Consider the following 22830-nt stretch of genomic DNA (forward strand, 5'->3'; position numbering starts at 1 on the left):
GTTGAGTTCCTGTCCTGATGTTCCTTGTTAGGATGAACAGTGATGTGGACGTGTAAGCCGTAGAAACTCTCTCCTCCCCAACTTGCTTTTGGTCACAGTGTTTTACCATAGCAGTGATGACCCTGACTAGGACAGTATTCTGTGGTGACAAATCCCAGGCTGCAGAGACAGGCTTTGGGGCTTTGGTTGCTTGTTGAGCTGCTCCCCTCCCCTTTGCAGTCCGGGCCATCATCATGTCTTGGTAGGTGAGTGTCTCGGGCCAGGCCTCTTCCTAGGCCTTTGCACAGACCGGTTCCTACCTTCTGCTTTCCTGCCAGGGTTTTGCTCAGCCCTTCTCAGTACGGTTAGGCTCACTTGCTGTGCTGGTGTTGAGGACTCTTCATAACTTAGGGAGGGATAGCCCCAACCCAGTCTGCCTTGTATTGCTTGGGGGAGGGGAGGCTACAGATTTTTTTCTGTGGTCTGGTAGGCTGTAAGTCATCTTGCTGCTGAGACATTCCCTGATCCTTAAGGTCCGGACTCACCTGCTTTCATAGTACCTTGGTTGCCCCATATGCACTATCTCCAGGCTTCTCCAGACTTCCTGGTGCTTCATGCTTAGGTAACTAAGACTGAGGGTTAAGTTAAAGGACCTTCCTGGTTTTCTCACCGTGCAGTTTCTCTTTTGAAAGTTTTCTTAAGCTTTTGCCATGTTTGTATATAGTTACTAATTTCTACCATATTTATATGATTTACTAGAAACATTTTCTAGCTTTATTTTTAAACGTATGTTTTTATTTATGTCTGTGCTTACATGTGAGTGTGTGTGTGTGTGTGAGAGAGAGAGAGAGAGAGAGAGAGAGAGAGAGAGAGAATCCTCTGGAGCTGGAGTTGAAGGTCTTTATTTTGATTTCTGTCTTACTCTTGTGCCTCGTTTTTAACCCATAATGTCCATTTCATCTTTTTCCTTTTAGACCCCAGGGAATGTTGTAGCAGTGTTTCTTCCAAGGACTTTAGTATTTCTGATTATTAGAATACAACATAGTATTTTCCTTAGTTCAGTGGCTTCCACGGCAGGGAAAGGCATTGTGGTATAAGAAGCGTGTCCTGTGCTCTTGTGAGTCCTTCGGAACGATGCTGGCAGTGAGCTCGTGCCGTGTCACACAGAGTGGCTCTGTTGGTGTACAGTTCCTTCATCCGTCCTCGCTCACAGGACACTCGTGACCCCCGGATGCTCATGATGAAGCCCTAGCAGAAGCAGCCATGCTGACTGCCTTGGAATCCAGAGGTGTTGAGTGTAGCACAGTATATTTCTACTCGGATGTATCTGCATGGCCTCTTGGTGGGCATTTATGGCCCTGAATATTGTCGTGTGCTTTCACTCTCTGAAATAAAGCAGAAGATCTGAAATATTTCGAATTGCTTTGTCCCTCTTGTACATTTACTTGTTTTTCAGAATAGTTAGTGGGGAAATAATTTTCTGTTAGTTTCTTTGGTTTCAGCCCAGCAGTTCTCAACCTTCCTAAGGCTGCAACCCTTTAATACAGTTCCTAGTGTTGTGGTGACCCCCAACCATAAAATTATTTTTGTTGCTACTTCATAACTGTAATTTTGCTTGTGTTATAAATAGTACTATAACCATCTGTATTCTCCAGCGTTCTTAGGCGACCCTGTGAAAGGTCAGTTCATTACCAAAGGCCTGGTGCCTGAGAGTCTCTGCTGCTCTTCAGAGTCCATTCATGCATTAGCCATGGGCTGGGCCAGCCTCTGTCGACGGAGGTCTTTAGGAGTAGAGACTTACAGTCACTGTCTTAACCGCATTGGTAGAAGAGCTGGCTTTGAGCAGTGTCTCAGCTCTGTGTGTGTGTGTGTGTGTGTGTGTGTGTGAGAGAGAGAGAGAGAAAGAGAGAGAGAGAGAGAGAGAGAGAGAGAGAGAGAGAGAGAGATACGTTGAATTACTAAAGAGAATAATAGGTGAAATTTCATCCTAAAGAATTAATTCAGAAATAACCTAATCTACAGTGTAGCATCTATCAGTTGTAGGTGGAAACTTTCCCTTTTTCCGTCAAACATGTCAGTTATTAGTGCTTTATTTTTCAGTGTCTTCTTCACCTTTTGTCCACACTAACTAGTGAATCTCTGAAAGCCGAAAGTTTTAAGAAACAAGGTTTGAGTTGGAAGTGGTATCTGCATGGTGTTTGCTCTAGAGTATGGTGCTGGGGTTAGCTCACCTAGTTACTCCTAATTCTGTGTGTGTGTTCTTAAAGCTTTCTTCCCTTTTTCCTTTTTAACAGAGAAATTCTTATGTAAAACAAGAAAAATTAGCATGACTAGTTGATTTTATTTCCTGCCTTTAAATTTAAGGAAAATATCATTCATATTTTTCTTAACTAATTCCCAATTTTCTAAAAGTGTATGTATTATAAAGATTTATCATATTCACAAATTTAATTTTCTATTTTGACTCTAAATTCTATTTGTAAGAGATGAAAATCATGAGAATATTGAATTTCATCTGGGAGGTTTAACATTGGCAGCAACTTCTCAGTGTTCTAAATATTCAAATCATTCACTGTTGAAACTAATTGTCAGGCCAGATGTGGTAACACATGACTTTAATCCCAGCTCTTAGGAGGCAGAGGAAGGTAGATTTCTGAGAGTTTAAGAGCCAGTTCCAGGCCATACAAGGCTGCATGGTGAAGCCACATCTCAAAAAAATAAACAACTGGGCAGCAGTGGTCCGCACCTTTAACCCTTATACTTGGAGGGCAGAGGCAGGCAGATATCTGAGTTGAGGTCAGCCTGATCTACAGAGCAAGTTCCAGAACATCCATGGCTGCACAGAGAAACCCTGTCTTGAAAAACTAACTCAATAAAATAAATAAATTTGAGGGGTAGCCTCTGGGTGGATTTTGAGGTAGTAGAATAGTTTCTAGCATAGTTTACAATTTGGGTTTTTATTTCACATATACTCAGATCTGAGTTATCTGTTTAGAAATTGCTGTCAGGTATATTTCAATGGATTTAAAACTCTTAAGAGCCATTTTATTTAGAAGTCTCTTTAATTAAAGAATCTGAATGGACGATATGAAGAGAGTCTCTCTTTTAGAGCCCCTTCCAGTGCTGAGCCTGTTGAAAATGAGGGCTAATCCCAGGTGCGTGCCTGCGTGCCAGAGACTTCTTCCTAGGAGGCCGTGGGCGCACAGCCATGCACTACAAATTCCACAGCTGAAGTTGAGCGTGAGGTCAGTGAAAGAAAGCTCGCAGTAAACGTTAGGTGAAGAAGGTTTTAAAGTGAGAGGCTAGTGTCTGTGTATTGAATGTTTGTTTAGCTCACCTGACTCCTGGGATTATTGATTATTATATTTCTTACTAGAATTGCCCATCAGTTTTTCGTACTTAGAGTGTAAAAGTGTTGCCTTAGAACTTAAAATAAGAGTCTCTATTCATTCAGTGAGTAGCTTGACTCTGGATTCAAAAATGTGTATGTGGAAGGCTTGGGGTGAAGGAAGAAACCAGGGAGCAACCCACACTTGTGGAGAAATGGAACTTGATAGCGTGAGAACAGAAAGAAGGTCTGGAAGAGGGACCCACTAGAACTGGGAGGATTCAGAGGAGCTAGCTGACTGTATCTGTGACAAAGGGTGTGCGGGATAGCCGTTAGCATCCTGCTCTGCGTGCGGTGGCTCTTCCACATACTCTGAACGTCATCTCTGACTCTTCCTCTATCCCCTGGGTGGGCTTCTGAGCTCAGACCTACTATAAGCCCTGCCCAAAAGCCACATTCTGTCCCCCTACCCTCTCCTGATTCTCAGGAGCTCCTGTGTCAACACTCATGGTCTCCCTTTGCAGAGTTGGTTCGTGCAGGTTGCTGGAGTGGAGTGCAGTGGTTTGAGGATGGGTCCTTAAGCTCCTGTTTGAATGCTCACTCCCCAGTTAGTGGAAGTGTTTGGGAAGGACTAGGAGGTGTGGCCTCACTGGAGGAGCTGTGTCACTGCAGATGGATTTGAGGTTTCAAAGGCCCATGCCAGGCCCAGTGTTGCATGACTGCTGTCTGGATAAGGATGTAAACCTCTGAGCCACTGCCTCTGTACTGTGCTTGTGTGCTTTCTGCCATGATGACAAGAAGACTAACCCTCTGGAACTGTGAGCAAGTCCCCAAGTATATGCTTCCATTTATGAGAGTTGCCTTGGTCATGGTGTCTCCTCACAGCAACGGAAAGTTAGTAAGACTTTGATTAATACCTAACTACTCAATTATTTGTATTATTATATACTTTATGTATTTTATATATTTATACTTGAATGTTTTATTTGTACTCATTTTAGTTTTAATTGTCCATTTGTGCTTTTGTATATTAAGTCATTATTCTATTATATAATACAGTTATTATATAATATAGAATTAAGCTATTGTATAATATATAAAAATTAGTTTAATAAGTTTATATTAAATTTGTATTATACATATTAAAAGAATTGCTTGCATTTTGATGCCTATCTGAATTCACTTCTGGAAAAATTCAAACAAAGACACAGCCATGTCCCCTTATCCTTCAAGTTAATAGAACCATATTCAGCTGTCCTAGCTCCTCAAAGAAGAAAGAGAACCTCTGAGCTCTGCCTCCATTCTTCCCCTCACTTACAGTGAGCTGTGCAAGTAAATACTGGTTATTACGAAAGCCAATAGAAGGGACATTATAAATTCATGTGTTCAGATGGCCACTGGAGTTTTAATATTCAGCTCACAACTTTCAAGCCAGTATTACTGAAGCACATAATTTCTAGTTCCCAAGTATTTCTGCAATAAATACATTCCTGGGCATTTTTATTAATCCTGGACAGATTATTTCAGCATTATCAGTCAACGTGAATTTTAGATAGTGTAGTTACCTTGTGTTCAAGGATATAAAAAATTAGTAGTCTCTGAAACATTAAATATACTTCAATAGAAATATTAACCACGTCAATCTAGGCACACTTCTTTTAATTCTCCAGTGTCTAAAAGAAATATTTTCACCAAACAGTGATTGTAAAAGTGCGGTAATTATCATAAAAACCAACCTGAAAAGTCATGTTTACATTTTTATTTCTTGTTTTGTTTTTTAGCTCACTCAAAATACGATTCATTGGTTTATTTTCATGTAATACTGAAATATATGTCATTATAATAGTAATCATGATTTCCTGTTATTGTCAACTCCCCCTCGCTAATGGTTACTGTTATGGTCAGCTCTAGTTATTGAAATTAGTTGTGGTCTCATTAGGTCAGTGTTTGCATAGGTAGAAAGGCTCCCAGTTCTTCTGGGGATTATTTTGTGTATATTGTTACTATTCCTGTGAATTTTATGGTTGACATATAGTTTGGAACAATTCATTACTGAATGCTTGTTGTTTAACCTGTACAGTTATCAAGGGTTAACATTAGCTCCACTGTTGGTGACTCTAGTCAGACCGTTGGCAAGACTCATCAAAAGACAGGCTGTAGCAGAGATGCTCATAAAAACATGCAAAACATAAGCTATCAAAGGCTCGTTCTTTACAGGTTCAACTGAAAGGGACAGTTTTTATTACAGTGAGCATGTCTGTATCCTGCCCTTCTCCTACCTAGAATTCCACTTTTTCTTTAATAATTACCAAATAAACTGTTATGTATTAGGAAAACGTGTAGGTTCTCTTGAACTTAATTAATAATTCATTGCATGTACTTGTATGTTACTAATAATAAATTCGAAGATTTAGAATAACAGCTTTCTCTGTTTCTTATTTACTCATAAGCCAAATATTGAGATGCTGTATAGACGTGTGTATGAGTTATAAATATCACCACATACTGTTACCTCATTTAGTTTAACACTCAAAAATATGCACTTACTGTTTACTATGTATTCTTCCAAAATGTTCAGAACAGCCTGTATCTGAAAACTGATAACATAAATACTTAATAATCACCGGAAAACCCACGTTGTTTTCAAATGTGTGACACATTGTCGTGTAGTACACAAAGGAGATGCTTGCTTTGTGTGTCTCCAGAGCTAGAGTTTACTGATATACACTCATTGTAAGAAGCCTTGTAAGAGTAGAACAATTCATCTTAAATTTGCACAGTTCATAAGGTAGAGTGTTACTCTGTATTTTAGTGATTTTTTTCCTTAAGTCCTATTGTTTGCTGAGAGTTATAATGTTATCTGTACAGTAAATGCATAGTTTAGGCTCTGAAGTTTTTTCTTAAAACATTGATAGAAATCACAAATTGTTCAGTAATTTAAATCAAATAAATAAAATACCTTAAAATCTATACTTAAGAGTATTGCCATGACAACCGAGTCCTGTAGTAAGCACGTGGCAATAACGTATATTCCCCGTAAAGTCTGTTGTATTTGGCACTTGAAAGTGACTCACAGTGTAGCTTGAGGACAGACTGAAAGCCTGGTTATAGCGCAGCTGAGCTCACGTGTGCTGTGCTGAGACGGTTGGGGTGACTACTGCAGGCTGCAGAAGGTGTGCGTTAGGCAGGGTTTCTACATCGCCAGCCAGAGCTGATGTAGAGCCGTCCGTTCTTGCCTCAGGATGACTTGATTCTCAGGGCTGCTTCTTGACCTTCCAGTTCTTTAACAAAATGAAAGGCCATTTTCAACTGCATTTTACATTTGATGCCTTGGTCATGGGCCTGAGTGAGACTTTAGACCTGTAAGTCATTTGTCCCCTAGAGGGATTCTACAGGTTGGCATGAAGTGATTGCCCATAAACGACACTCACTTACCATGTGCTACAGATGGGATAGGAAAAATAGTGTGATGTTTATTCAGTCCACACACGAAGGAGTGGCAGTGTGTGGTGCTCCAGTCGGGCTAGCTAATACAGTGTTCTTAGGCTCAGCTGAGTATGCATCACCTGACTGACCCCGGAGCACAGAGACGGTGCTGCCCATGTGCTGAGTACTGGGAGAAAAGACAAAGGATGGGCTTCTTAGCTCCGTCACAGCTCCCTGGGCCCTGGACAAGCATTACCCCCTCAAGCCTCGGTTTTCTCATCTAGAGAATGGAGAAATAGTGTCCTTTCAGGCACTTCCCGATAGGATAGGAGCGCTCTTCTGAGAGTCGGAAGCGTGTGTGGAAACATATCCACATGACGTGAACCGAAGCTTAGACTTGGACAAGTGAGAGATTGCATTTATCTCTGCTGTAAGCTAACCGCACATCTTCTGGCTGTTCTTAAAGTTCCTTTGATGATTCATGGATGATATGTGCAGCGCATGGTATCTGTTAGAGCTGACCTTATCTGGTTCTTTAAGGAATTTCACATAGAATAAACAGAAAATATATTTAAAAAATAAAAATCTCCAATTTAAATCCAAAGAATCTTACATTTCAAAATAGCATATTTTTGGTGTCGAGTTAGAATTAATAAATTGAGAGAGTGAATACTGATTTCTTTGCCATAATAATGACACGTTAATATTCATGAGCTTACCAAGAGTATGAGATCCTAATATTAAAAACAAATTAGATGTCTTAGCCCGTTGTCTTGAGGCGTCAACAGCAGACAAGCTTAATGATTAGAATTTAGCCGTAGATCTATGGTTTTTGTTTTGTTTTGTTTTATTATTTAATGAGTGCTCTGCTGCATATACATCTGCAGGCCAGAAGAGGGCATCAAATCCCCTTATAGATGGTGGTTTGCTGCTAGAAGCATGGTAGGATCCAAACCTGGGTCCTCTGCAAGACCAAGTGCTCCTAGCTGCTGAGCCGGGTCCCAGGCCCTGCTCTATCACAGGCCTTCTCTCATTCAGTATTAACACTCGTGCAGTGTGAGAGAAAGCCAAGGACTCAGACACACACACCCCCCATTCCTTCTAGACAGGAGAGACGGGAGAAAGTTACAGGAGTCCCCTGTCCCTTTACAGGGAAGGGCAAAGGAAGAAAGCAGAAATGCAGGGTGAAATCACCTTACGGGGGGCACGTGCTTGACCGTCACTCCAGAGTCTGACTATGTTTAGAAAGAGAGATTGATGGAAGAGGTCTCCATCCATGCTCCCTAACCTCCTCTCCCTCATTCCATGTCTGAGTTTCAGGATGCTCCCTCAGGGGAGTGGAAGAAACTTGAATAGCAAGTCTTCTCTAACACTGTTCCTTGCCTTTCTTGCTCGCCCACTGACAGCAGTAAGAGTATTGTGTCCACCATGCCAAGAAGATGTTAGATAATTCCCCTTCCATGTGACCTCACCATCCAGTTGAGTTTGCTTCTCAGTCCATGCTTTTAACAAAAACTGTAACCACAAAATTTTTCTAAAAAGAGGCAGCTACTTAACTCCAGCAGGACACTTTGACCCTCCTAAAGCCTGAGTCTCCTTTCTCTTCTTATTAAGTCTCAGTTGGTTTAAAGGAAGGTAGACAGCAAGGAAGGTAAGGCCTGAGGTGCTTTGATGTAGGAGTACCATGGATGCTTGTGTCCAGCTAACCAGTGTGCTTATTGTCTTACAAAACCAAACAGAAAGCTGGACGGTAAAGTCATTGGAGTGGGAAATAAAAACATCCCAGGACAGGCAATCTGCAAATCTCAGGGATTTCATGGAGAAGGGAGATGAAGAGAAGAAAACATAGGCATGCCGTTTAATCCATTCTGGAGGTCAGACGCAGGGCAATGTACAACCAAGTGAAAGAGAGGGGGAACTCTAGAGAAAGAGGAGGGAGGGGAGCCAAAGCACCAGCGAGAGCTTGCTTAGGTGTGGCCAGCATCTAAAAGGAACAGACGCAGGAAGGGAAAGTTAGACCTTTCTTATGACTCAAAGTCAGGCGGATCCAGCTGTGCCTTGATGCCTGATCAGCTTGTAGGGGCTCCACTCAAAGTGAGAATTCTAAGGAAAAAAAGTGTAGCATCTCAACAAAGGGGAAATTATCCCAGCAGTCTCTAGCATGGACTAGTCCACCTTGCAAGAGATGAACTATTGACCTGGTGACTCGCCCACCCAGGCCTGAGAGTGTGTGGCCCTTTGTGGGTACTCTGAAGGGGCAGGTCTAAAACTATTTAGAATTCAGATCAGGAACCTGAGCCCCCAACACTTCTGTATTTCCAACCTCTGCCAAAGATGAGGCTGTCAAGAGAGAGGCTCAAGGATATTTCTTGCTGTTAGCCAAGAAAGTGATAACTTTTTTTTATAGTCACATTATTTAAATTCATTTCTAACTGACTTTGAAATTACCATTAACTACAGCTTTCTTGCCATGAAATCAGTCAGGAAACGTCAGTCCTGGTTTCTAACAGACGCTTTCTCTGTGGGTCAGACTGAGAGCCTTGACAGAGCAGCAAGCTGTTGCCTCAGTTCTGTCCACAGGGAGCTGTCCAGCTCTTCGGACCTTTGAAGACAACTCCTGCTTCCTCTCGAGCTAGCACTACTTCCAGTCGCGTGGGGTCCACTGTATTCCTGTCTTTCCTTCCTTTGTTCTTCATTCTAGGCCTTTATTCTCCTTTGAGTCTGTAAAGTAAATATCTTAGTCACTGACTCGAGCTCTCTTTAGTTTTCTAATACGCTTATGAAATACTATAAACTTCCCTTTAAACATTGCTTTTGATGTACCCCACAACTTCTAGTAAATTTTTATATTTGTTTTTACCCAATTTTTCCTGACATTAAAAATTAACCTGCAAAATAAAAAAATTCCAAATTCTGCATCTGCCTCCTACCCACCCATTTCCGTTTTCCTCTTCCTGACTTCCTGTCCACTCCTTCCTTGCTTTCTTTCTTTCCTTCCTTCTTTTAAAGAGGATCTATTTACCATCCTAGCATTACTGCTGTGTGGATTCGTAGCTACATGCCTGTACACACTCGTGTTCTCCGTCTGTGGTGGTTGATTCCTGAACTCACACAGGGGGATGCCATTTTACAAAAGCATATTCTCATCCCTGGTCCTGGACGGCCTAGGGGGGCTGTACTTGCTGTTTGTTGCTTTGTCAGACTGCAGGAAATGCTGAAAAAGATATGACAGTATGGGCAGTATCCCAGAAGCTAAGGGCATAGTGTGTGTGTGCGTGTGCGTGCGTGTGTGTGTGTGCGCGCGCGCGCGTGTGTGTGTGTGTGTGCACGCACGCATGCGTGTGTTGAGGAGTGTGCTTCATGGAAGACTGTAGTGAAGACAAGTAAAGTGAAACCTTGTGATATACTATATACAGCACAGCAGTTTTAAAAAGACTGTAGCCTGCTCTTGCTTTGTGCGAGGGAAAAGCACGCCTGCGCGTTACCTGTGGGTTAGTTTTAGCATCGTTTTGAAGCAGCAGTATCTGAAGGAATTTTGGCACAGTAATGATTTTAATATCTGACAGTGTAGCAACTCTCTCAGCTCTACCCTTATCAAGTTGAAGTACAGCTTGTTAATTTGCTGTTGAATGCACTCATGTCCTCAAAGAAATTTATAGTAACTGTATTTTTGCATGGATTAATGGTGCATCTTTTTTCTTTCTTTTCACTATAGGATAAGAAATGGGTTCTCAATCATGAAGATGTTTCATTGGGAGAATTACTGGGCAAGGTATGTGATCAGCTGAGCTAAATAAGAAATGTTTATATTATTCACGAGAACTTCATATTGCCATTGAAGACTTATTGTATCACACTTCAGGGTGCATGCACACTAATTAATCTCAAGGAAGACAGTGTCATCCTATCTCCTAGAAATCTCTGACTGTCACTGAGATAAATGTGAGATGTCCTTAGAAAGGTTTGTGATGAGTCTTAATTTCAAAAGTCATGTACATTTCCCCGGGAAGCACAAAGCCATCATGACTTTATGAAAACCAACTATTGAAGGAAGGAGAGAAGCTGCCAGCCGCGAGAGTTTACACGAGCCTCCAGGGCCACTGCGCTTCCAGTTCTATCTGGCAAGTGAGAACCACGTGAAGAGCTGCTTCCTGAAATAACAGGGGAGTTCAGAACCCTGCCTTATCGTAAAATAAATCCGATGTGGTAAAGGCTGCGGAGGGTAGGGATAGTGGTACTTGCCACAAAGCCTCGTCCCCTGAGTTCAATACCAGAAACCTACATGGTACAAGGGGAGACCCAACTTCTGACCTCTCTACATGTGCGTCATGGAGCACGCGCACTCCCTCAAACATGAGAGAAGGGAGGGGCAGGGTGGGGCGACTTTAAGGTTATTTAAACATCGTGAAGAAGAAGTGCTTCATTTCAAGAACAACCTATTTTGTAACTGGCTCTGTTAGTGGTGGGTGAAAGCAAGGCTTACAGAGTGAAAGTCCCTTTTCCTGTACTCCAGTTGGACGTTTTCTCGGAGTCATAGTCCACATTAAAATGTATTACTTCTAACAATAAAGATGGGCGTTTGATAATTAGTCACAGACTCCTCCCACATCTGCCAGCCATCTTCATTCAACTTACAGCAAATAAATATTAGTTTGTCAGGGACTTAATTGTGGGTGCTTCTGTATGAAATTTGAGTTGAATTTTGGTTCATGGGGTACTTACTGCAAAAAGTGGAAAATTCAGCTATTGTTATGGGAGAGCTTTTATATAATTTATGAGGGATCAATGCTAGACATAACTGAGTTCCAACATTTTAAGTGATAAATGGTGATTCATTTTTATTCAAAAGTGAATTTGACCATTTTTTCTAATTTTCAAAAATCATGGAGTTTATTTTAGTAAACTTAAAAAGGAAGTCTTTGGTTAAGCCCTCCCCTTTCAGGACTTTTAGCCTTTTCCAAGTGGAAATATCTAGTTGCTATTGCAGACCAGGTTTTATTTGCTAATATATTTTTAGTAAGTTAATTCTAAAGAGCACGAGCTAAAAGAGGCGTAAGCTCTGAGGCCCTAAGTATTATCACAGTGTTTCTCGGGGCAGCCCAATAGCAGCAGTTCAGTGAACAGTCACTACAGAGAAGCCAATTTTCTTGAAAATGCAATTCAGTGATAAATTTCAAATATAAAACACTGAAATAGACTATATTTCCAAGAATAGTACTAAACAGAAATATTTTTAGTTAGAGAAAGTGTTCTAATTTTGTATTTGTTTGATTTGAGGCAGATCTCCTGTGTAGCCCTGGTTGTCCTGGAACTTGCTGTCTAACTAGGGTGCCCTCAAACTCAGAGTTCCTTATGCCCCAGCTTCCCAAGTGCATACATGGCATAACTTGGGTGTGTGTGTGTGTGTGTGTGTGTGTGTGTGTGTGTGTGTGTGTTTCTAGCAATTTTTGACGTTTACTTTAAATATGACTATTCTGTGAGAATTACTAAGAGTATTTCATAGAGCAATTACTTTTGAAGGACTAGGCATGAAAGTCTCAGTAAGTTTAAATAATACTTCCAAAGAGATGTTTTTTAGCATAACTTTAGTATTTTACAACACTAGAACATAATTTGTCATTTGTGTTTTATTTTTTGAATATTTATTATAAACTGCAATTACATGAATAGTTAAGAGAGCCAGACTTTTTTTGTAGTAATTGTTAAGTAATGGCAGAAGCTAACTTCTTTATTCAGTAGCATAGCCTTAATCCACAGTTACTCTACAATTGCATTAAGTCATCCAGCATTCACTAAGCGCCTATGATACGTCACATACTCGCCTGGATGCTGTGTGTGTGTGTGTGTGTGTGTGTGTGTGTGTGTGTGTGTGTGTGTGTGTCTGTGTCTGTGTGTCTGTGTCTGTGCGTGTGTGTGTGTGTGTGTGTGTGTGTGTGCGTGTGTGTGTGTGTCGGTGTGTATGTGTGTGTGTTTGTGTGTGTGTGCGTGCGTGTGTGTGTCTGTGTGATGCGTGTGTGTGCATGTCTGTGTGTGTCTCTGTGTGTGTGTGTGTGTGTGTGTGTGTGTGTGTGTGTGTGTGTGTGTGAGAACAATGCTGCAACTAACTAAGCAAAGGGGAGACAGGTAATGCTAGAGAGCACTGAGTCCCAAGGAAAGGGTTGAGTCGTGGCCTGCTTGTCAGTCACTGTTGCAGTTCTTAAAAGGAAGTACAGGCCGATCTTATTCAAATGCTTACTTTTGAAAAAATCTTGCCAGAAACACCAGTGAGCCATGAGGACCACTGACAGTGAGGGTGACACTGCAGAACTCACCTCCCTAGCAAAAGACAGTCATGACCAAACAAGTAAGGAAGCTAGAGAAACCGAGTGTGAGCAAGGCGGTGAGGATGCTGATCCTATAGGAGGAGTCAGCAAGGTGAGGATGCTGATCCTATAGGAGAAGGAGTCAGCAAGGTGAGGATGCTGATCCTATAGGAGGAGTCAGCAAGGTGAGGATGCTGATCCTATAGGAGGAGGAATCAGCAAGGTGAGAATGCTGATCCTAGAGGAGGAGGAAGTCAGCAAGGCAGTGAGGATGCTGATCCTATAGGAGGAGGAATCAGCAAGGTGAGGATGCTGATCCTATAGGAGGAGTCAGCAAGGTGAGGGTGCTGATCCTATAGGAGGAGTCAGCAAGGTGAGGGTGCTGATCCTATAGGAGGAGTCAGCAAGGTGAGGATGCTGATCCTATAGGAGGAGGAAGTCAGCAAGGCAGTGAGGATGCTGATCCTATAGGAGGAGGAAGCAGCAAGGCGGTGAGGATGCTGATCCTATAGGAGGAGTCAGCAAGGTGAGGATGCTGATCCTATAGGAGGAGTCAGCAAGGTGAGGATGCTGATCCTATAGGGAGGAGTCAGCAAGGTGAGGATGCTGCTGATCCTATAGGAGGAGGAAGTCAGCAAGGCAGTGAGGATGCTGATCCTATAGGAGGAGGAATCAGCAAGGTGAGGATGCTGATCCTATAGGAGGAGTCAGCAAGGTGAGGGTGCTGATCCTATAGGAGGAGTCAGCAAGGTGAGGGTGCTGATCCTATAGGAGGAGTCAGCAAGGTGAGGGTGCTGATCCTATAGGAGGAGTCAGCAAGGTGAGGGTGCTGATCCTATAGGAGGAGTCAGCAAGGTGAGGATGCTGATCCTATAGGAGGAGGGAGCAGCAAGGTGAGGATGCTGATCCTATAGGAGGAGTCAGCAAGGTGAGGGTGCTGATCCTATATAGGAGGAGTCAGGAGGAGTCAGCAAGGTGGTGAGGATGCTGATCCTATAGGAGGAGTCAGCAAGGCAGTGAGGATGCTGATCCTATAGGAGGAGTCAGCAAGGTGAGGATGCGGATCCTATAGGAGGAGTCAGCAAGGCAGTGAGGATGCTGATCCTATAGGAGGGGGTCAGCAAGGCAGTGAGGATGCTGATCCTATAGGAGGGGGTCAGCAAGGCAGTGAGGATGCTGATCCTATAGGAGGGGGTCAGCAAGGCAGTGAGGATGCTCATCCTATAGGAGGAGGAGTCAGCAAGGTGAGGATACTGATCCTATAGGACGAGTCAGCACGCAATGAGGATGCTGATCCTATAGGAGGAGTCAGCAAGGTGAGGATGCGGATCCTATGGGGCCTGACTGGGTATTAAATTACCTTAAGTTTTATTATTAAGGGGAAGTTGAGCAGAGGGGTTTCAGTAGAGCAGAATAGGTACACTTTGGGAAAATGGCCCTCAGCATTGTGGGTTGAAAGCTTAGAAGACAAGTGCAGTTGGGTGGGTGAAAACTGATCTGGGGCTGCAGCTGAGAGGTGGTGAATTTAGATATCATCTGAAGTTGAACCAGTTGTGTTTATGGATGGTGTGGGGATTGAGAAAAATACAGAAGTCAGCTCTGTGTAGCAGGTTTCTGGGAACAAGAATAAAGGTGTGTGATACATCAAGTTTATCTATTAGATTTTTGCATCGTTAAAGCCAGTTGAATATCAAGTGCCACAGTTAAACAAGCCAATGTTCCACAATATAATCAGTGTGGTTGGGGGTGGGCCAAGTTAAAGAACAGGGTTCAGAACTGAGCCCTGGTTATTCCAGTGCCAAAGCCTAGGGGAAGGAAAAGCTGTCATCAAAGGACGTTGAAAAAGTAACCAATTAGGAAGGGAGAAATCCAGCAACTGTCACTATGTCCTAGAAGATAATAGGAGAAGCTAAAGCAGGGAGGGAGATGCTGCCTGGGGTCAGGTGCTGGCAGGGAGTCAGCACTGGGTTTGCAAGACGCCAGTGCTAAGAAGGCTCAACAATTTGTTACAGCCCAATCAGGATGGTGTAGGATTATAACGCGGATGATCTGTGGCAAAAGGAGCCAATAACAGGTGGCTACTTCAAAACACTTCTCCTGCGTCAGGAAAACGGATGGCTCGTTAGTCTGTAGTGGACGATGGGAGGCTTCAGGACTTGAGAGTGCATGAACTGCTACAGCAAAGGAGAGCCGGAGATGCTTGCTGATGGCAGAGAAACATTAGTACACACGGTGTCTCCATCATGACTCAGGAGGGAAGATGGTAGGCAGATGTGTGACTGGGAGTCACAGTAACTCCGTGCAGATGACTTGGGGGCTTATTTTATTTTTGTTTCAGAGAAGTAGGAAGTAACATCATCAGCTAAGGGTGATGGGAATGTTGCAAAGAGTAGAGAGCAAACCAGTTATCCAAAACTCCGGGAGTGCACATGATCTAGAAAAAAGTGGCCCAGCCACAGCAAGGCCCCTGAAGATGTTTTTGTTCATGAATTTAGTTAATTCAGTCAGCAATGTGAAGGTCTTTAGCCATGTTTGCATAGAATTGGTAGAGTCATAGTGACACTTGCGCAAAAACCAAGAGGGAACAAGGGAAGTATTTCCAGTAGGTGACAGCCATGAAGAGGGAGGGTGGAAGCAACCCGACACCAAAGTCTTGAAGCTGGGGATTATAAGAACGGAGTTTCAGTTGAAAGCCAGTAATAAGAACCTGAGGGAATAGGGGCTGGGGATTTAGCTCAGTGGTAGAGCGCTTACCTAGGAAGCTCAAGGCCCTGGGTTCGGTCCCCAGCTCCGAAAAAAAGAACCAAAAAAAAAAAAGAACCTGAGGGAATACTCAAGAACGAGCTCTTCGAGACGGTGTGAGTCATATTGATCTGTAGTGTGGATTTCTTCTCTTCCTAAATGCATCGAATGGAGGATATATCAAAGTAGATGCTAACTGTAGAGGAAAGTGAGCAGTGTCTGTGCGTGTGATAAATACTGTGTGGAGAATATTGGCTCACCTCTGGTAGAGAAGACGCTTGAGTAAGCCCCCTTCCACCCTGGGGAACTCTCAGACATAGACGGCCTGATTCTACAGCAGACATAGTTGGTAAAATCAATGCCAACATTTCCCTCACAGTCTTTGCTTTACTTTTAATCACAGTAATCTTTAATAAAGTATAGTGCTTGGAGCATAAAAAGGAGTCGGTGGGAGAGACCTATGCACTCAAGGCAGGGCTGATGTAGCATTCTCCTTTCATTGAGGCCAAGCATTAGAATAACCAAAGTTTTCTCTAGCAAAGATCAATGTGGAGGTGCCATGGGGGAGAGAGTACAACCCCAAATTTGTAATAAGCAGCACAGTACTTTGGTCAACTCAAAATGCTTTATTTTTTGCTTTTTTTATTTTAGCAAAGCTCTATGTGCTGTCAGACATGGCAGACAATGATTGTGCTTTTATTTTCAGGGGAATTTTGGTGAGGTGTACAAGGGCACACTAAAGGATAAAACCCCCGTTGCTGTTAAAACGTGCAAGGAAGACCTGCCTCAGGAACTAAAAATAAAGTTTTTACAGGAAGCCAAGTGAGTTCTTTAAAATTATGTAAAATGTGTACTCATAATTCATTATATTTGTCACTTTGCTGTATTAAATCCATTGAGGTAAGTTTCAAGACATCCCCTAAGCCGGGATTGCTAAAGCAGAAGTCAGCCCTTTAGAGCCTTTCCAGTAGGCACTTTTATGTTGGGGGAAGTTTCTTGTTTGAGCTAGCCTGGAGACCAGGTAAGCAGCAATGGAGTATCAACAGTGGAACTGTTCTCTATGTCCTTAAAACTCTGCTGCTCGTTCATTTCCTCGCACATATATGTTTATGCAGTGCTATAGTTATATCTGGAACATTATTAAATAACAGACCTGGTATCCACCTTTTGCTGTATTTCCATAGCTTGTCCTCTTACTGTCTATAACTCGGATTCCTTTCTGAGAGTCTCAGATTTCTTTCTCTGTGTCTGGCATTGTTCAGAAGTGCTGCATGCCCTTTCTCTCCTTACCTTGCATTCTCAACTAAAACTGAATGTCCGTCTCCACTATCCCTGTACTGCAGATCATTAAAACATGTCTGCTATTTATAAAATCAGGTATACCAATTACATATTTAAAAGTGAAAATATATTTGAACAGCATATGCTACATAGGAATGTGGGTGGGAGGTGAATGAAGTCTTGGCGGGGTGGGGAGGACAGGGACAGCGGCAGTGAGAGCATCTGAGTTCGGGGCATGAATCTTTTAGCGACATCACCAGTGATGACCTAAAGCATCTGTGGCATAGACTCGGGTTTAGTATTAAGAACTTGAATGCTGTCCGAGGAGCGAAGGGCAGTCTTCCCGTGCACAGTACTGAACTCCGTTTGCTGACAGGTGTGCTTTTTAACTGAGTTCTCAGTCCTGCTGCTGGACAGCTCCACGGAGTCTTAGGGTGAAAGCTGTTTAACATTGCTTCAGACATTATTCTTACTTTTAAACTTAAGATTGTCTTATTTCTTTAACCTGAAATCATGGAGTTTGATTTAGAAGTGTAAGTTCTGTCCACCCAAGCTTTTGAGTGTTCCTTCAGAGACATGGTTGTGTCATATAGCTAGCCGTTCTACGCAGTGTTATTACCACCTTCCAGCCTCGCACAGGACATTTTATATTAAAGTCAAATATCCTTGAAACTTGAATTTCAATTTTTACTAGAAATTTTACTAAGTTGTTGACAGTATTTTCTTTGTTTCTAGATTTTTCCTAGTTTATTTTCATTTACAAATAACAATATATTTTTAATCTAGAGTGCTTGTCTTTGAGTTGAGTTCTTTATTTGTATGTAGTTTTCCTCTAGTTTTTTTCTTTCATCCTCATAGGAAAGAATGCAGCAATTTTTCCATGGCAGTGGATTTATAATATCAGGGTAAAAGGGATCTAAGGGACTTGTTCCATTTTAACCCATGCTTGAAGTCCCACTAACACTTGTTTCTTACTTTATAACCTCTACTGAAATACTCCACACTGAGTCAGCTTTAGCCTATGTTGAAACTGTTTATTTGATCCTTTTATTAGCCCTTTAAAAAATGTTTCTGCCATCTGAAACCAGTCATGGAGTAAAGCGATGTCTGTAGGATCTCCCAGTGTGGGGTGACTTGGGGCTGACTGACACTAGATGTTCTGAAGTGAGCTCCATGTGTCCTTCCTCCTGAGCCTGACAGGCAGTGGGTACCAGTTTTCCATCAGCATCTCAGGGTGCTCAGCTCATTCGCACTGGTGACGCTCCACCCGTGTCCGTCAGTACTTGTCAATATGCATCCCACTTAACAGATCTGAAAACACTGATACTTTAAAATTGAGTCGTGAAATTAAAGTACATTCTAATTGCATACATTATTCATTATCATAAATTAAAACTTTGTTCTGTTCAACTGATAAACTTATATACTTTTTTCTTATCTAGAATTCTCAAGCAATATGATCACCCCAATATTGTCAAACTTATAGGCGTGTGCACACAAAGACAGCCTGTCTACATCATTATGGAACTGGTCCCAGGTAATGCCATTTGAGAGATCTATTTGATGACATTTTAATGTCATGTTTTATTGCCTTTTTACATTCAGTCTCTTTGATATTTCCTTGTAAAGTTTCCAAGGAGTCTTGCATAACATTTTTCTGATAACAAAGCCTGCCTATATACTCAATATTTTTATAGGCCATAACATGTTTCTAGTTTCTAGAAAATGTCAGCCAACATTTTTGAGACAGATTTACTAGAGAGTAGTTACACATGGAGTTCGGTTATATATAAAGTTTATGTGTGGAAAGCTGCTTAGAAAAACTGAGCGTCAGTGTGACTTGTCATCACTGCTGGTGCCACCTGGTACTTGATCCTTTATGTCACTGCTATGTCATTGCCATACTCTTCTGTGGTTAAAAATCTCCCAGTACTCTGCGGTCACGTAGGAGTTAGTGCTTCTCTCTCAGGTGGCTGATACGTGAGTGAGCTACCAGGGAAGCTTCATGTCTGCACGTCTTTGACTTGTAGCAACAAGCGTGGACAACCACAGACTGGCAGGGGTGTTTGTTTTCTGGTGTTCTGTCTTCCTGTTGTTGGCAAATGAGCTGAACTTTGACCTTGACAGTTTGCACTGCTTCATAACCAAACAGGGTATCACTTTCCCTTTCAGTGTGTGTTTCACTTCTTTTAAAAGAAGACATTTAAAGGAATAGGAAAAGTATGTGACTGATTAAAGCACTTGGAGTAAACAATGCCGTACGTCCTTTCTCAATGGCCTATGAAATGCTTCTCCTGTTTAGGCTTAGCCTCCTGTTTAATCACACTAGTTTGCTTGCTACTGAAGTCCTCTCGGTATTAACATAACTGCACCACACATAGACTATCTCTAACTTCATCAGAATGCCATTGTCTCTATTAGGTGTGTTGTATTTTTTGCATGATCTGTGCACAGAAGAGCATAGTCTAACAACTTAGGAACGATAGAATTGCACATAACTATATGTTCTGTCTATATTTTACTCCATGTAACTTAAAGAACATTTATATTTAATCATATAGACTAGGGTGTCTAAACTTACACACACACTGACATCTATGTCAGTGCAGACCGGAGGTCTAGGGTAGTATGAGGTGATGCCAAAGTGCTTAGCTTTGGCAGGTGGGCTGGACTGGAGGAAGTGATGCATTGCCATGGGTAAAAGTTTAGATGCAAGAGTAAGCTGAGAAAAGCCAGAGACAGGTGTGTTCAGTAGCCAGGCAGGTGTAAGCTGAGAAAAGCCAGAGACGGGTGTGTACAGTAGCCAGGCAGGTGTAAGCTGAGAAAAGCCAGAGACAGGTGTGTTCAGTAGCCAGGCAGGTGTTCAGCAGTGCAGGGGCAAGCGAACTCTGCTGTTTTCACACATAGTGAAGGGGACCACCTTCTGGTCAACAGCCTCACTGTCTTCCCATGCCACAGCGCTGGCTCATAATGTAGCCCTCTGTTAATGTAACCTGTGATGTTACCGTCTCCTAACCACTCACTGCTCACTGTGCCTGGCCTTGACTGTAAAGCACCCCCTTGTAAAACTCGCGTGGTTTATCTGATCTGGATGTTTAGTTTGCTTTCTTCCCTTGTTATCTGTTTCCTTTCTCCTTTCTCTGTTTTGCAAACATTCCTCAAGCACATTCCACCTGATGTGTGTGTGCACTTACTTGGAGATGTGATTGAAAACTCAACAGTGTGATCCATTCACCTTGATGCCCACTCTGATGTGATACGTGTGAAGCCTAACAAACCTGAGTAGCTAGGAGCTTAAAGGAGCTCACGTCTTACCTCGCTGTAGTTAGTGTCCATTAGAAGGTGAATCTTCGCTGGGTTTCCTCACACCAGTGTCTAAATGTCAGGCCACGCCCTTATCTGGATCCTTGTGTGGCTGATCTACTCAGGACGGCTCAGGTATGGGCAGGGTCTGTTGTCTGCACTGCTGGAGGCTCTCAGTTCCGTGTGGTTTGCCAGCTGTGCCTCGGCTCCTTCTTACAGGCTCTGCGTCTTCCGTGCACACAGCTGGCATGCCAAATACTTCAAGGACATTGCATTTCTCCAATCCACACATTGCTTCTCAGCTGGAGAACTGATGTGAGATCAGTTCCCCTTAGATCATATCCCTATCACACATCAGCCCTGTCATGTGACTGAGCGTGTTTCTGAGAGGCCATCTGATGATTGACATCGTACTCAGGTGTTAGGTTAAGGCAAGTGTAGGACAACATCTTTCAGTCCTGCCCAACACAGTAGATTTTCATAAAGACTAGCTCCATCACAGATTCCAAAACCCTGTTAAGGAGCTTTTCATGCAACACTACATTATGTCCATTTATTGATATGCAATTAAAATGTATCTTTTGCTCACGCATGTTCTGTAGCATGATAATTGGAAAACATCAGGTCATTAGAATACAGATCTTTCTGCAGTGACATAGTTTATTATACAGTGTCCAAAGAGCACATTCATCAGTGTCACAAACAATCTAATTAGAAAAGTAATGGGGACACTCCCAGGCTCATGGTACCAAAAGCATGTTTTCTAAAATTTTAAATTTAATCCAAAGACTATTTTATCCATGGCCATAAAATTTATCAGCCTTTTAATTTAAAGAATGAAGCTCACTTCAACTTTTGATAACATCTTCCCTTCTAATGACCACGTTTTTCTTTTACCTTCATTTTGAAAAACTGGCTTAATGGAATGTATTTGATATACAATAAAGAGCATGTATAAAGTATGTACTAATTAACATTTATATAATCCTTTGAGACCTTTCCCACAGAAAGGCCATAAACACGTGTGTCTGTCTCCCTCACCCTCTCACCCTCTCTGGAGTTCTCTGACCTCTCTGCACCATCCCAGTCATCCACTGATCCACTCGCCACCGTCCTGTCAGCTAACATTCCTTAGACCAGTGTGTGCACGGAGGTCTTGTGCTTAGTGTAATTGAATGAGGTTAGTCAACTTTCCTATTTTATTTTATCTAGTGTACAAAGTGATGGGTTTTCATGGGGCATTGCCATCCAAGTCCAGTACCTTACCTGTTGTCCGCACTCTCCTGGGATTCCCCAGCCTTTCCCACCTTCACTGATCCCGGCATTCTCCTCAAATAGGTTTTCTTCTGCATCCGTGTGTGTGTACTCATGTGTGCATGTGTGTACGTGTGTGTAGCCAATTGTAAATTCTGCATGTGAGGAATAAGCGTGTGATACTGTCTCTGTCCCTTGTATAGCCACCCGGTGCTTCTGCTCCTTTCCTTTTCTGCTTCCCTGTAATCCACGCCTTAAAGATCTCAGAGTCCGTTCCTCTTTCTGGCTGGGTAGAATCTCATTTGGTGACTGTGCCATAATTTATCTAAGTTTGCTTTTGATAGACTTGTAGGTTGTTTCCTCTTAAGGCTAATTATAAATTAATTTCCTTTAACATTCATGCACATGCTTTCGTATTATAATGCACTTTTCTTTTTCCTGGAATGCACAGTAAAATGGATGGATCATAGGATATTTATGTGTAAATTTTGAGAAATTACCAAATTGTTTTGTAGAGTGGCCATAGTATTTTATATTTTATTCAACGTGTTATGAGAGTTCTGTACCCTCCCCCAATGCCTGCTTTCTTTTCTTAAGCCTATACTAATATTTATAGAGAAGTACTTTGTTATGTGTTTTGTTTGTTTGGACCGGGTCTCAACTATGGAGACCAGGCTATCCTTGAATTCTTAGGTCAGCTTGCCTCTGTCCTTAACGGTGGTCACTGCCACACCTGGCTTTTTTATGGTTTTAACTTCCTTTTTTGGCTGCATAAAAGTGCAGAGTGTCTTGTATGTGTGTTCAGGTGGGAAAGTTTTAGAACTTCTTTGGTGTCTTTATAATCACTGAGTACTTTTTTTAAATTGGATCACTTGCTTTTTGATTCTTTCGCACTTTATGTGGATATCTATTCTTTTTCTCTCACAGTTCCCAGCCCTATTATTTTCTTCTGTGTTTTTGGGAGAACTGATGTGTTTAATTTTGATGAAATTTAATTTATGTCTTTTATGGATCGTGCTTTTGGTAGTATTTCTAAGATATAAAATGGTTTATAAAGAATTCATACAATTCAATAGAGGAAAAACAATTTTAATCAAAGAGGGCAAAATAGATATTTATTTTATAAATATAGCTAACAAGTATATAAAAGTATATAAAATAGCTAACAAGTATATAAAAAGATGCTTACGATATTAACCATCCTTTATCAAAACT

At 42.0% G+C, this 22830-nt stretch overlaps 1 protein-coding gene across 1 annotated transcript in view; it reads left to right on the top strand.

Moving 5' to 3' along the window:
* The window catches only part of Fer (FER tyrosine kinase), a 252057-nt gene that overhangs the window by 135377 nt on the left and 93850 nt on the right, over nt 1-22830 (top strand). Inside the window, 3 exon segments of the mRNA XM_032901714.1 lie at nt 10449-10505; nt 16484-16599; nt 18501-18595. Coding sequence (XP_032757605.1) covers nt 10449-10505; nt 16484-16599; nt 18501-18595 — 268 coding nt within the window.

Source organism: Rattus rattus, chromosome 4 (genome assembly GCF_011064425.1).
Source record: "Rattus rattus isolate New Zealand chromosome 4, Rrattus_CSIRO_v1, whole genome shotgun sequence".
Lineage (NCBI taxonomy): Eukaryota > Metazoa > Chordata > Mammalia > Rodentia > Muridae > Rattus > Rattus rattus.